General features: G+C 34.3%; 1 protein-coding gene across 1 annotated transcript in view; it reads left to right on the top strand.

Moving 5' to 3' along the window:
- LOC150108543 (KICSTOR complex protein SZT2-like) overlaps window positions 1-16,355 on the top strand; it is a 1,022,772-nt gene that overhangs the window by 522,763 nt on the left and 483,654 nt on the right. The window contains exon 34 of the mRNA XM_090390485.1: window positions 8,861-8,957. Within this exon, the coding sequence (XP_090246611.1) occupies window positions 8,861-8,957 (97 nt within the window). The remainder of the gene's footprint in view (window positions 1-8,860; window positions 8,958-16,355) is intronic.

The raw sequence follows: 16,355 nt of genomic DNA, 5'->3' as shown, positions 1-16,355 counted from the left end.
AAAGCATGCAGGAAAGTGACTGGGACCGCTGACCTAATGTAAAATTTTCACATTCTTGTACTACACCTGTAAATAGGTATCTATCTGGATACTGAATGAACAAGAACAGGCTCACGTTTTCTGATTTCACTGATCAGATTATATTCTCTACTGGATTAAATGAGAAGACAGTAATGCTACAACAAGATAAAATGTCGTGCTGATTTGGGTGTTGCCCAATTAAACACTGCTCTTGCTATCTTCATTGGGAAATTAGGGAAAAGAGTGAAAAGTCAGATACCAGAAAAAATTCAACACGGAAATCACAGAATTTGAGATAAATACTATCACTGTAAGAAATATCGTTTGAAAAGAAGACAATCTGGTAGAGAATCAAAGAAGTATCACATTGATAAAATCAGTGTTACAGAGACAATGAAGACAAAAACAGGTGAGATTGTTCTAAAAAAACCAGATGTTATATTAGGCAACAGTGATCAGGAAAAGAAAAAGGTAGCTGTACTATTCATCACCAAACATGAAGATAATCTTCTTGAATTGCAGCCAATATCAAGTAGAGTGGTGTGGGTAAACATCAAAATCCAGTGTAGGTAATGAATACCAGATATACAGAAATGTTTGGGGAAATTTTGGAGAAAAGCCCAACAATGTTAAGTAGTTGCTGGATTTCAGTTGAGGACATGGACTAGTCTTTACTAATATCTTGTTCTAATATAAAGAAAGGCATTAATTTGTATGGTTGGAATACTTATGAAATAAGAAAATCTTATTGACAGTGTTATCGTTGCTAATGATACCTTTATGCCTGTCCAGGACATGAGCCTACAGGGAAATTTAAATAAGATGTGATTACCATTTAGGTATAAGAAGAATAAAAATTGAATTTCATGCTGAAAAAAAAAAGTTTTAAATAAAAAGAAATAAAGTTGAGCAACTTTCAGAGATAAACTGTAGACTTAAATATTCAATTATTATTTAAGAAAAAATTAATAAAATAAAAGTTTTATTCAAATATGATTTTATTAAAAATAAAATTTGGAATAAAAGAATCAGATGGCTGATGCTGAAGAAAATCGATTGATTCAGCCAGGGAAGCATGTGTGAAATTGTTTGCAAGAATAGAAAAATCAGATCTTCATTGGTGAATTCAAGAATTTAAAGAGGAATTTCTGAAAAAGGTGTATTGAATGTTCTTAGCAAGTAAGTCATGTGCTCAGATAGTAGAAAGAAAAATTCAAGAAAGCCAAGCAAAGTATCAAAACATAATAATGGAAAGATATGAGGTAGAGAAGATAAATATCACGGAAGTGGCAAAATGTTCGGAATCTATTAAAAAAGCTGAGAAGGCAATGAAAGAGTATCAAAAAAGGAATGAAAGATGCGATGAAGTTGGCATAAAAACTAACAAAAATTTGGAGTTCTGAAGTAATTAAAAGATTATTAAATGAAGTGACAAGGGAAATGCAGTCATTAGTAGATATTAATATATGCAGTTGAAAAAAACTATCAAAAACATGAAATGTGGAAAAGCAGCTTGAGTTGATATTCAATCAGGAATGCTCAAACATGGTAATGTAAAAGTCATACAGTGGCACTGCATGGTTTGATCGATCCATAAAACATGATTTGAAGGTTGAATTCTGAAGAAGAGCTATAAAAATGGAATTAAAACTGAATGTGACAATTACAGAGGCATTTTAAAGTGTGAAGTCATTAGCCTCTATAATCAAGTAGCTTAGTCATAAAGATACTTCACTTGGCAAACTTTGTTTGCTTATGCTTGAATAAAGGTTAAATAAGAATATAATTTCTGGGTATATTTAATTGAATTTATAATGTAAAAAAATGTTCCAATTATATGGTGCAAATGTGACATTATATCAAGCAATACATAGTCTGTATTTTGTTTGAATGTCAGCAGTCAGAATTGAAGGAATTCAAGAAGATGGAGTGATATATCTCAGCGATGATATAACAGTGCACACTATCTCCTCTGTTATTCGTTCTCTACATGGATTATGATATGATAGAAATTGGCATTACTCTTATCAAAATGGAAAATATTAATCTCAGCTTTTTACTTTATGCAAATGACATGAAATAAATACTGGAATAAGGAATAAAGAAATCCAGTACAAGTGTGCAGAATCCTTCCTTACATTGAATACTGCTGTAAGAAATTTGATATGAAAATTAGCAATAAGAAGAAACATCTGTGAATGTGGGCAGGAACTCTGAAAACATCAGCTGTATTGTGAATGAGTAACTTATATAGCTAAAATATTTCAACTATTTAAGTGCTATTTTTCATATGACAAGTTAAGCTGAATGGTTTGAAATGAAGTGAATATGTTTATATGGAATGAGATAGAAATTAGTCTACTACTGTCTAATAAACTGCTCTCTGATATCTCTTGATATCTCTCCATCAGCCACCCTCTTATCCATCTCACCAACCTTATGTAAAATTCGATGTGGTGAAATTTTGTTAAAAATTTTGACATCGATTTTACAGAAGTCACAAATCATGTGAAAGGAACAAAATTGTACGTTACTGTATATTAACGATGAAATGCTGATTGTAAACTTGTATAAGTAACTGACAAAAAGAATGACATAGAATTGTTCATAAATTATAAAATATTGTAAAGGTTCAAATTGTATATTGCGTTGATATTTTATTAAGTTCTTATGTAAAGTTGTAAGGGTAACAGAATGTTAAAAGTATTTCTGCCTCAAGTTAAGAGGATTAGACAAGATTATGTTGGTGACTTAATAGTGAACAAAGGTATTGAAGGTCCTTCAGATGTGGAGATTTTGCTGCCAGAACTGAAGGTCAAGACAACAGTGACATCAGTTATTTACAGAAGATTCGAGAGGTCTCCGACCCTAAAATAAGGAACTTCAGAATCGTATAAAAGAGGTCTTGAGAACCTCTAAAGGGAGACCTGGAGTTCTTCTCATCTTGCTGCAGTTCATTGGCCCGCTTGGACTTCCGAGATTTCGTTGGAGTGTGACTCCTGGGCACGGGGATACAGGAGAGGCAGATTATTCTTCGGAGATATATTTTCAGTAATGGAACGTGCCACGTGCCTATAGTAGATCCAGAATCAATGGTGAGCTATGCCACAATTCCCAGAAGAGGATTACAGTGGGACGACCGCTGAAAGCTGTTCACTGAAGGCTAGTGTATAGAACGGAGGAAAGCAGTCAACAGGACTGCCATAAATCTTCAAAGCTGGTTAGACTGTATATGTTTCTGCAAATTTGTGAGTAGATTCTATTGTATTAATGCTGAAGTAATGATTAAGAATTGTATGTCCACGGAACATAGCTCTGTTAAAATAATTGTATAGTCACTATAAGAGATAATTGAGACTGAAAGTTAACTTTGTATATATTAGGAAGAATGTTAACCAATGATGTAAATTGTAATAGCCAGATAATTGCCTAGATTTTGTAAAGCAAGTTATTTAAGCATTGTGAATAGCAGGTCTAATTTATAAGGTTACGAATTGAACTTAAGATAGGCATCAGAGTGAAATTGTTCAATTGTATATTAGATTATATAGTTACTGATGGTAAAATAAACATGTTTTGTTTGTTTAAAAAAAAAGGGGGTGGTGAAAATAACACATAGGCCCAACCGACATTGATATAGACATAGAGAAAATAATTAGTATAAACAGTATTTTACACCTATATCCATCCCCATGTGTTGCAGTTTACTGATAAGAATTCCAGGTGGTATCCTGTCAAAGGCTTTTGCAAAGTTCAGCAGTATCACTGTAAACTCATTGCCTTTATCCTACTCATTTGTCACTGCATTATAAAATGTGAGCAAGTTACTGAGTCTGGACCTACTGTTCACAAAACCATGTGGCCTCCCATATACAGTATTCCATTTCTGTATATCCATTTTGTTATGTATGTATTTTGCTCTTGACCAGCTTTCTCCAGTACCTTGACAGCAATTCCTAATATGCTGATCAGTCAATAGTTTGCTACATCAGTTTTGCAGCCCTCTTTTATGCAATGGAAATTGCATAAAAGGGGGGCTGCAATCAAGATATATACTGTGTTATTTTCTCCTCTTTCCACTCCCTTGGACCTAACCCATAGCTAAGAATCAGATTAAACAATGTGGGCAAGAGCACTGACAGTTCCCTAGCACCTTGACATAAAACCCCCAGCTGGTATACCATCTAATCCCATAGTTGCATTCATGTTAAGTTTCTGTAATATGCTATGCACCTCCATTTCATTTACCTCAGTTCCCATATAAGTCTACCTCTCTCTCATTACTTCAATATTTTCACCTGAATGATATACTCTTTGAAAGTGTTCACTTAGTAATTCTACTGTTTTGATTGATTCCGTTACCTCCTTATCATCAGCATTCATTAAAATCATTCTGCCATAAACATTCTTTCTTTTGCTTTTACTTACAGCATATCAAAAGAACTATTTGGGATTATCTTTAGCCTGCACTGCTCATTTCCTTTCATACTCTGCTTTTTGTCTTTCTTACCATGCTGGTTACTCTTCTGGCCTGTGCTTTGTACTGCTCATGTGTCTGCTGGTCACTTTTCTCCTTGAATTCCACAATTGTTTCTTTTTTTTGCAGTGTATGTCTTATCCTCTGCTCATATTACTCTATTGTAAAAGCTAACCAGATTACTAAAACAAGAGTACCCTTTAACAAATCCATGCTGGCCTGCATAAATAATCTTACAGTCATCTACCTAATTCTGTATAGGAATTCGTACCAATTTCTCCAAAATCTTAACAACTACAGAAGAGATACAAAAGTGCCTATAATTTGATACTTCCATTTTACTACCACCTTTATGCATTGGGATTATCTTACACTCCTTCCACTCTCTAGGAAACTACCCCATTGTGAGACTTTCATTAAACAGCCAAATTAATTGCACAGCCAGTTTGCACATTCCCTTAAAACACATGGTGAAATTCCATCTAGTCCCCCTGCCTTTTTTGACATTTAGCATACTCAGTATTTGGAATACATCCTCTTCATTCACTTCTAACACTTCATTCCTTCTAGGAATAAAACCTGTAGTACCACGATTGAACCCTCTAATAAAGTGATCATTAAATAGCTCGACTATGTCATCTGCTTTGGTCACCTGATTTCCATCTCCACCCAACTCCTCCTAGAAATATCAGTTTGAATTCAAGCCCAAATACTAACCTTCTCTCAGTAGTTATCATACAAAGTGCAGTTCAGACAATCAAGATATACTGTATTATAGTAGCAGTTTGGTGACCATTTCTTCTCATGAGATGGTGACCATTGGCTAAAGATAGCAGGACTGAAAAGTTAAGGGAATACTTTTATCTAGCAGTCGATAGAAAGAGGCTAAAGAAGAAGCAGTTTGAAGGTCAGTTAAACAGTTTGTTGACTGTCTATAAATAGAGACACATATCACATATGTATGCAAGTTTGTTTCTTTTTTTTTTTTTTTTTTTTTTACATTTCAATTTTTTTTATGCTTATGCATTTTGAAAAATATAAAAAAAAAGTACTTGTAAGAGTTACAGAAAGTGTTTTTACTTGGTTGCAAAGTGAATTTTTTTAGACAAATTATCTTCTTTTAATTTTCTCAACATGTCAGCAAACATAAGTTTGCCTGTGAAGCATTTTTAGAACTAATCTGTTTGTATGGGGAGATAAATGACTTCATATCATATCCTTCATATCCCAATATTCAACAACACACTTCCTTTTGGAAATGTATATTGCTGTGCATTATGGGAATAATGACTCTAGAAGAATGATTCTTCTCATAATGTATATCAATATACACAGTGTGCTGTGCACTATGGGTTACTAGTCCCATAGTCCGTCTAGTCTCCTGCCTTATTGATTTTGCAATTTGGTAATTTGATGTGAATTCACTGTCCCATATAGAAATAACTTACTTGGGAAGCTACTTTACATTCAAACTTTGGTTTGCTCACAGTGGGATAAAGATACAGACGACTTCTTGTGTGTATGGTTTGATTTTTAGTGGCGAAATTAGGTAAAAGAAACGTGTATGTTGGGAGTACATAAGCCAAATAAACGGGTTGAAGGTCAATGCATTATAAACTTTGATACAGTCACTGGATTTTTATGAAAAAAAAAAAAAGCTCCTTGATGGATGTCTTTGAATATCTAACTTTGTTGTAGAATTGGAAAAACAATCAAAAATATTAATAAAAAAAAATAAAAAATCTACTCAACAGGAAAAACAATCAAAAATATTAATAAAAAAAAATAAAAAATCTACTCAACAGTTTAAGTATTGTATGTAAGAAGTTATAAAAGAATTTCTTGGGTAGGGAACAGGATAATAGTTTTCATTGTTAAACTAGTCTTAGGTTGAAACTTTTTGATGGAAGATACTGTCTCTCTATATTATAAGTATATATTTAATATTAGAACAGCTTGAAATTATTCTTCCTCCCCTCCATCTCCTGTTTCCTCACTGTAATTGGACTGCTTTATTTGCAAAATGATTGACACTAATAATTTGTTGCCCATATACACAACAGTTATAATTTACCTGTTAACAGGTGAACAGTTATTGTTCACCTGTTATTGAGAAAAATGATTTTAATGTTTATTTGTTGCTGTAACTGGGTTGTTTTTATTGGGGTGGCACAAGGGTGATCTTTACATCACCCTTGTGCAATGGAATTATATTATATTTTTTTTTTTTGAGCTGAGACTCATGACATAGAGCAGATACAACACATGAAGGGCCTGGCCATTGCAGCTGAATATTCCTTTAGCATATATCCTATCAGCACATATACCATATATGTGCTGATATCCTATCTATCTCTATTGTTGAATTATTAGCAGGCAATCAGCAGCTCTATAACCTCTTCATTCACCTCAATCTTTTCATCCAATGTTGTGCTAGCACTGTGCACCATGTTATATAAACCTAGTTTGATAGATTTTAGTGAAGTGAGCACTTATTATTTGCAGTTGCATCTGCTTCTGGCACAAAGGTCTGCAATCAGTAAAGTTGTTCTTCTACTTTGATTTTTTCTTTTATTTATGGCATAGGGACAAAATTTTGGGGATTGTCAATTTCTTTTCATACTCTGATTTTTCCATATAATACTAGTAACTATTCTAGCCTACACTTTATGTATTTCACAACTCCTCTCACTCTTATCTCACATTATTCCTTCCGCATTGTCCTCTTCTTATGGATCTCTTGCATGATGTGGTTGCACATCCATTTCATTCCCACCTTATTTGTTCTTCAGACTCTTGAGACTCATTCAAATACATTATTTAAGCATCTTTTCAACGCTTCCTGTGCACTGATAATATCTTTTTTATAATAAATTTAGTTTAACCCTTTATCCAAGTGTGAGCAAACAAAGTTTGCACCTGAAAGTATCTTCAGGTGTTGAGATGACCTGCTAATGCTTCTGCCTGATATCTCCACTTGGGCCTGGCTCCCACTGAAGAGACCTCAATAAAGGTTGAAACTAGTCTGGGTAGTGGCCCTTCCCTTAATGCATAACATTAGACATATCTGCAAGGAGATGTGTTTTGCATTATAGGAGATACTGAGATAGGAGTGTTGGTATCTTGCTCCACCTTTGCAACGAGTTGCCCTGGTGTTGTATCACCTTACCCCAGTCCTGAAGATACTTTCAGGTGTAAACTTTGTTTGCTTACACTTGGATAAAGGATTAAACTAATTTTATTATAAATATCTTCAGGGCTGTACCACCTTACCCCAGTCCTGAAGATACTTTCAGGCGCAAACTTTGTTTGCTCACACTTGGATAAAGGATTAAACTAAATTTGTTATAGTCTAACCAAGTGAAAAATAAACTTTCAACATCTTTCTCTAAATCCAGAGTAATTTATTAAAAAGGTGGCACACCGTTTGGCAACTCCTATAGGTAGAGATGACCTTGCTAATGCTTCTGCCTGGCTCCCACTGAAGAGACCTCAATAAAGGTCAAAACTAGTCTGGGTAGTGGCCCTTCCCTTAATGCATAACATTAGACATATCCACAAGGAGATGTGTTTTGCATTATGGGAGATACTGAGATAGGAATGATGTTAGTTTGCTCCACCTTTGCAACAAGTTGCCCGGTGTTGTGCCACCTTACCCCAGTCCTGAAGATACTTTCAGGTGCAAACTTTGTTTGCTCACACTTAGATAAAGGATTAAATTAAATTTATTATAGTCTAACCAAGTGAAAAATAAACTCTCAATATCTTTTTTATTAAGTAACTGACACCATTGAACTGAACAGCCTTCAGAGTTTGTCATACTTCCCAGTTTTGTAGTTCAGCATGCAGCCTGTCTTAATTGGAACATCCATATACTTAACTACTTCCCAACTCAACACAGCATGATCACTATCATCGACTGATAACAAAACAGTAGCATTCTTAACTGTAAGATCCCGTCTGTTGCTATGAACAGATGTAATACTCTTTTGGCCTTCTTTCACATGTGAGAAAATTGTCTCACAACTCCTCAATAAATTCACCTTTATTCTTATCAGTTTTCTCTGTTACCCAATCAATTTTTGGATAAGTTTTAAGCCACCCATAATAATTACTTTAATGAAATGGATTGCTCTATGAAAGTTGACAGCCCTGCTATGTAGATGACTTTATATTGCACACCTCCATTATCCGTTAGTGGCCCAAGAAGTGAAATTCATACTGCTGATTTTTCTTATATTAATCTAGAAAACAATAATTAGTATAGTTATGCACGAAAAACATCTACAAAATGTATTCATTGCATGTAATCATTTTTATTTGAAATAAAATAAATTATCCAACTGACGATATTGATTTTAGACACAGAGAAGATGAGGACGAAGAACTTAAACAAAGTAAAGAGGTCTTACAAGAAGTTGTTCGTATCATCAAGAATATGTGTAAAGTTGTTAACCAGGTAAGGAACATCTTATAACTTAACTTATTTTAAGCACATTTGGTGCAATGAAGAACTCTGGAAATGCTTTTAAGTTATCAGCCCTCTAAGAAAATATCTGTTGAGTTATAGGGTTCGTTTATTTTAATGATGTTTATTTCATCTCTTAATATAAGTAAATGTTATTTTAACAAATAATATGCCTTACATATTATTTGTTAATATATTATTGAGTGTCTTTATCCTATGTTTATATTTCTGATAATTACTTATGAGAAAACTAAATCTGCTGTTTCACATATGCAGACTATTCTAGGGATGCTTCATATTAGCTCTTCATGGTATAAACAACACCAAGAGAAAAAAAAATAAACGTATTTATTGAACTTACTAATATTTTGTAGGTTTCTCTACCCAGCATCTTCAGGGCATAAAGTTTAACTGCGACAAGCACACAGACACTAAACTAAGTCATTAGAAACAGTTCAAATTGTAACTGAAACAGAACTAATTTCCTATCTTGGTGCCCTCTATGGGCCTAATAACCATAAAGCAAATTTGAAGAAGTCAGACTATCTGGTCTCAGAATAACTGTTTCCCAGATCTTTGGTAAATTAATGTATCCATACTTGTTGGGGAGGGGGTAACTTCACAGCAGATGCTGATTCTAAAAAGTGTCTGTCTTTCTCCATTTAATCGTATGTGAAGAAGTATCCAGAACATCGTCTGCTAGTCATGACTTGCCATACAAATGATAGCAGATGTAATTTTTGTGTTCTTCAAGGTGAATGTAAACTGATCCACCAGTCTGTCCAAAGTAGGCTAAACTGAAGGCACAAGGAACTTTGTACACTCTAGGATGTGCAAGAGAAGATGGAGTTGATCTTTAGGAGAACAGATGAAGGTAGCTAGCTGAATAAGTGGTTTGAAAGTTGCATGGTATGAATAATCAACAGCACCTAAGCTTTTTATACATCTTCTGAAGATGGTTTATTTAATAAATAGATATTGGATAGTCTTATATTCTTGAAACTGGAAAGAAAATTGTCATCATGATGATGATTTTAACCAGTCTTGTTGAGCTTTGAGTTACCTATATGTTGTGTGTGGGAGGAGGATGTTCATTGTAATGTTATAGATTAAAAAAAAAAATTCTTGTTTCCAGAGATGGATCTGTTTAGAGAATTTATATCTGGTAAATTAGGTGTATTGTGATGATTTGTATGTGTTGATCTAACATCCTCAATGCCTTTGTCATTTACAAATATTAAATGTCATAGTTAGCCTTTTAATTAGTATTAATATTATTTCCAAGTCTTCATTATGTTTGATGACTCAGTGCAAAAGATTGAACTCTCACAGACCATAATAATTATCATATACTTTGCTTTGAAGACATTCAGTATTAGAGCACTTGCCATGCACTCTGGCAATATATTCCACTCATTACCACCATACATGCAAAAATTAACCTTCTCATTGATAAGGTTCATGGTGGTATGTATGAATGCCAAGGTGTAGTGCATTTATTGTCATCTTTGTTATGTTGTCTACCACAATATCTAGAGATTGTGAGAGTTTTTATTCACAAAACAATGGATCATATGGAGGCTGTTAGTTTTCATACTGGTTCCACTGTGGACAGAAAATAGTTGACAGGTAGGATGGTCTGGCAGTGAGGAGAGAGCACTGCGGCGAATAATTAAGACTGTCTTACTAACTATTATAATAACGGAATTAACTCACGTAAATTATTCTTCATTCATAGAATTTTCACGAGTATCACAGGCATCACCAGTACTGGTACAAGGCTAATTAAACAATAACTGTTATATTCACAAAGCACCACCTAAGTAGCTAAGGTTAAATTTCCTAAATTTATTTAATTATTATTTTTTAAAAATTATTTTAATTATTTCAAGTTAATTATTTAGTTATTTAATTATTCAATTATAATAATTTACATTTTTAAAAAAATTTTATTTTTTTTTTTTATAATTAAATATATATATGTGTATACAATTATATGTTAGGAAAGATTTGCTGCTTTATAAAGTACTATCTCCCACAAGGGGGGAGACCATCGGATCTGTTTAGGTTAGAGGAGTGACGTAATGTTTCACATGTTTCTTTGTATAGCTGTTCCATTAGGAACCGACTTTTGTGAATGACTTTTGTCTTGTTCCACTTAACTCTATGTCTGGTGTTGATGGCATGTTATGCATTTCCAGAGTGTTCGGGTTCAAGGTACTGGATATACGACTGGTGTTCTTCTAACCAGACCTGAGCAGATCTTCCTGTTTGTCTGAAATATGATAACCCACACAAGCAGGGAATCTGGTAGACACCTGGATAGCCGAGATGTGGGAGCTTGTCCTTTGGAGACATTAGGAATGTGGAAATTTTTTTGACTGGTCGAAAAGCCACACATATATTTAGTGGTTTCAGCACCTTAGCTATGCGTTCACTAACCCCTTGTACATAGGGGAGAGATAGGTATATGTGTAAGTTCTTCTGTGCTTTAAGAGGATGCTGGACCACGACTACTTAAAGCGCTTTTTATGAAGGACTTCTTATAGCCATTGGATATGAAGGAGGAATTAATATACTGTAATTCTTTTTGTAAAAGTTCTTCTGAAGAACAAAAGGAGTGGGCTCTATGAACTAGTGTTTTTTTTTTTTTTTATAGTACCTGCCTTTTGACTGAAATGGTGATGTGATTTAGCGTGGATGTACTGGCCTGTATGCTGAATCACATCACCATCTCAATCAAAAGGCAGGTACTATAAAAACACTAGTTCATAGAGCCCACTCCTTTTGTTCTTCAGAAGAACTTTTACAAAAAGAATTACAGTACAGTAAAACCCCGAAGTTACGCGGTAGGTGGGACCAACAAAAAGCGCGTAAGTTGAATTCGCGTAACTCTGGGTATAATTTTGCATGTAATTTATATATACAAACATACAATTGGGACCAAAGGTTTACAAAAACACCTATATTTTTTAAGAAATATAATCATAATTGTAGCTTTTCGTACATAAAAAAAGAAAGTTATTTCGATATCGATGGTTTCATAAAATCTAATAGATTCGTCTGACGGCATAATGTCTTTTTCTAGTCACACGAAATTTCTTCATAGCAAGCTAATGATTTTTTTTATTCCTTGCCTTTTTGTGTCTACAATTCATTCCTTGTTAGAATCTATGTCCTCCAAAATCTGTAAACCTTTCTTTTATGATTGTTCTTACTGTGGATTCCTGTAGATCGAACTTCTTTGCTAGCTCACAAATTTTCATTCCGCCTTCAAAATCCTTAATAATGTTGAGTTTTGTTTCCAAAGTCAATGTTTTTCTTTTCTTGCTAGCTGTAGAAGAATCGGACTTGCTTCTTTTGGATGACATTATTATTTTTTATGTGATGAAATTTTTATCAAGAACATAACATTTAACAATCCAAGGTTTATAAACTATAAAAATTGTGTATGAGTGGAGACCACGCGAAACATGTCAGAGCTTGTTCACAGCATGTGCGACACTGGCGAATGTGGCCGGCACCTGAAAGATACGACTAGTGGTGAGGCGGGAAGGGAATATGTACATATAGGAAACCGCGCAACTCTGGATTCGCATAAGTCAGGGTAGCTTAAGTCGGGGTATGACTGTATATTAATTCCTCCTTCATATCCAATGGCTATAAGAAGTTCTTCATAAAAAGAACTTTAAGTAGTCGTGGTCCAGCATCCTCTTAAAGTACAGAAGAACCTACACGTATACCTATCCCTCCCCTATGTACAAGGAGTTAGTGAACGCGTAGCTAAGGTGCTAAAACCACTAAATATAAGTGTGGCTTTTCAACCCGTCAGAAAAATCTCCACATTCCTAATGTCTCCAAAGGACAAGCTCCCACATCTCGGCTATCCAGGTGTCTACCAGATTCCCTGCTCATGTGGGTTATCATATTTCGGACAAACAGGAAGATCTGCTCAGGTCCGGTTAGAAGAACACCAGTCGTATATCCAGTACCTTGAACCCGAACAGTCTGGAGTTGCATAACATGCCATCAACACCAGACATAGAGTTAAGTGGAACAAGACAAAAGTCATTCACAAAAGTCGGTTCCTAATGGAACGGCTATACAAAGAAACATGTGAAACATTACTCCCCTAACCTAAACAGATCTGATGGTCTACCTCCCCCCCCCCTTCTTGTGGGAGATAGTACTTTATAAAGCAGCAAATCTTTCCTAACATATAATTGTATACACATATATATATTTAATTATAAAAATAAATGAATTATAATTGAATAATTAAATAATTATAATTGAATAATTAAATAAATTTAAGAAATTTAACATTAGCTACATAGGTTGTGCTTTGTGAATATAACAGTTATTGTTTAATTAGCCTTGTACCTGTACTGATGATGCCAGTGATACTCATATGAAAATTCTATGAATGAAGAATAATTTACGTGAGTTAATTCCATTATTGTAATAGTTAGTAATATGTCTACTCACGGTATTTCCTTACTGAAACTTATGTAACTGTCTTGGGACTCTGGAATATTGAGTATGAGGACAGATTAAGAGAATGCAGTCTGTAGAGCTGGTAGATAGGAGGAGAAGTGATGTATAACTTGGTGAGAGGAGACTATCAGATGGATACAGGGTAACTATAGAGGGTGATTGGAGAATGAAAGGTCATCTCTGGAAACTGTACAAAAGTCATGTGAGCATACAATTTCCTGAGATGACCTTTTATTCTCATGTCTAGTAAGTCTTACTGTATGAGTTTTAAAAGAGATATACTGTGAGTAGACATGTCGATACAAAATTAATAATGGAAAAAACTCGCGTACAAAAGTTATTTAATAGTATAATTTTCACCTGTGTGTTACAGGCATCTTCAGTACATATTAAGCTCAAATTAAACAATAACTGACAATTCCAAAAAGTGCCACCTAAGTAGCTAGTGTAAGATAACTAAAAAGGTCAATAAATTTCCTTTAAAAAAAAAAAAAATACAATAAAAAGTTAGGGAAAGATTAGCTGATTTGTAAAGTACTATCTTCCATAAAGGGGATAGACGTGAGCTGTCGGAAGTTAGGAGAATGAAGTAGAGTTTCATGTTTCTTTATAAAGGCGTTCCATGAGGAACTGACTTTTGTGAAGAGCTCTTGTCTTTCTCCAATGAACTCTATGTCTAGTAAAGATGGCATATTTTGCAAGTCCAGACTTTTCAGGTTTAAAGTATTCAATATAAGATTGATGTTCTTCTAGCCGAATAGAGGCAGATCTTCCCATTTGTCCGAAATAAAAGTTTTAAAACCACTGAATATTTTCGTGGCCTTTCGACCATTTAGAAAAATCTCCACCTTTCTCACTTCTCCTAAGGACAAGCTTCCACATCTTAATCATCCAGGTGTCTACCAGATTCCGTGCTCTTGTGGATTATCTTATTTCAGACAAACGGGACTGCCTCTATTCGGCTAGAAGAACACCAATCTTATATTGAATACTTTAAACCTGAAAAGTCTGGACTTGCAGAACATGCCATCTTCACTAGACATAGAGTTCATTGGAGAAAGACGAGTTCTTCACAAAAGTCAATTCCTCGTGGAAGGCCTTTATAAAGAAACATGTGAAACTCTACTTCATTCTCCTAACTTAAACAGATCCGACAGCTTACGTCTATCCCCTTTATGGGAGATAGTACTTTACAAATCAGTTAATCTTTCCTAACTTTTTTTTTTTAAGGAAATTTATTGACCTTTTCAGTTATCTTACACCAGCTACTTAGGTGGCACTGTTTGGAATTGTCAGTTATTGTTTAATTTGAGCTTAATATGTACTGAAGATGCCTGTGACACACAGGCGAAAATTATACTACTAAATAATCTTTGTATGTGAGTTTTTCCGTTATTAATTTTGTATCGATAGTCTTACTGTATGTCTCCACATACTAGCCAGTATATACACATACTTTTACCACCACCCAACACGAAAACTAGGTGTCATTAGCACACTAAAAAACAGAGCTTTAAAAATTGTTTCAGTGACCAAGCACTTAAACATGAATTAAAAGTTATTAGCAATACTTCCTGAAAAATGGCTACAGAAAAATTACTATCAACAAAATTCTTCACAAAACTCCACTTTAAAACAAAAATAAGCTAGATTACAATAAAACTATAGCCATACAGAATACTACAGAAATACAACCTTAATGCCACTTTTAAACATCCTGTAATTAAAGAACTTATTTACCTCATCCAAGGATTCACTTCCTATAATGGCCCACTGTGTAGTATACCATATTCATTGCACCTTTAATTTGCACCAAATATAGGTGAAATAGGACGTACAATTTCCATGTGAAAAAAAGCAGCATAAATGATACAATAAATTTAGTTACTATGATAAATCTGGCGTTTCTGATCATGCCTTGCATCATATATTGTTTAAGGAAATTAACAACTTATTTGTTGATAAATAAAATTATTTACTTATTATCCTATATTTCATGAAGTCAAATCAGCATCTTCAAGGATTAATACACTTATATTAGACATATGCATGCAGGCGCACTTCAGTAACAAAAATGAAAAACCAGAGGTTTTCATCTTTGTTACCGAATATAGGTATTGGTCTTTAGAAGGGCACAGATTATATTAATATAATCTGTAGAGTTTAAAATAACAGTAAAATTGCCCTTGTCTGCTTTCAGGATTATTATTATTATTTTGTTTTTCTTAGATGTAGAAGGGCTTTGTATTCTATGTTCGGAAGGTTGTTTGCAGGAGGTTTCAGTGTGATATCATGTTAGCTACATCAAGCCTAATATTGTTGGTCTCAATGGCAAGAAGATTGTAGATTCCATGCTTAATCTGGGTCATGAAATCTTTGGCTGGTATGTATCTAGGTGTGATGGCAAAGTTTTGACCATGGTTGTTTCAATGATGGCAATGGATAGATTAATGACGTTTTCGGGTGGTCTTGGGGATGTTGGTGACTTTTTTTTGTTAAATTTATGAACTTTTTCATGTGCTGACTTTTTTTTATTTTTGTGAATTCCTTGGCCACGGATGCATTCAAGATTTCTGAGAGGATCATCCAAAGGTTTACGTTCAGCATCGTAGAGAGCTCCTCTTGTTGCATACGAATAGTTTCATTGGTGTCAGCAAGCACCAAGTGCATCTCACCAATTTGCTCTCATAGTAGAGCGAAGCTAATCCACTTATAAATGTGGAGTGCCCTGTTGGAATGGAACTGGCATTTTAATTTAACAAATTAGGAATGACTATATTATCCCTACATCATTTAAGGAAAGCTAGCCTGTTGAGTTCTCTCTCTAGTTTCAGTTTTGACTTACTGAACATGTGGGCTTTGCATGCAGCTATATCTTCATAGGTTATTGTA

The sequence above is a fragment of the Typopeltis vanoorti genome, chromosome 3 (genome assembly GCF_054136105.1).
Source record: "Typopeltis vanoorti isolate ZY-2024b chromosome 3, IOZ_Tvanoo_1.0, whole genome shotgun sequence".
Taxonomy (NCBI): Eukaryota; Metazoa; Arthropoda; class Arachnida; order Uropygi; family Thelyphonidae; genus Typopeltis; species Typopeltis vanoorti.
Note: the sequence above shows the minus strand (reverse complement) of the source record. Positions and strands in the feature narration are given on the sequence as shown.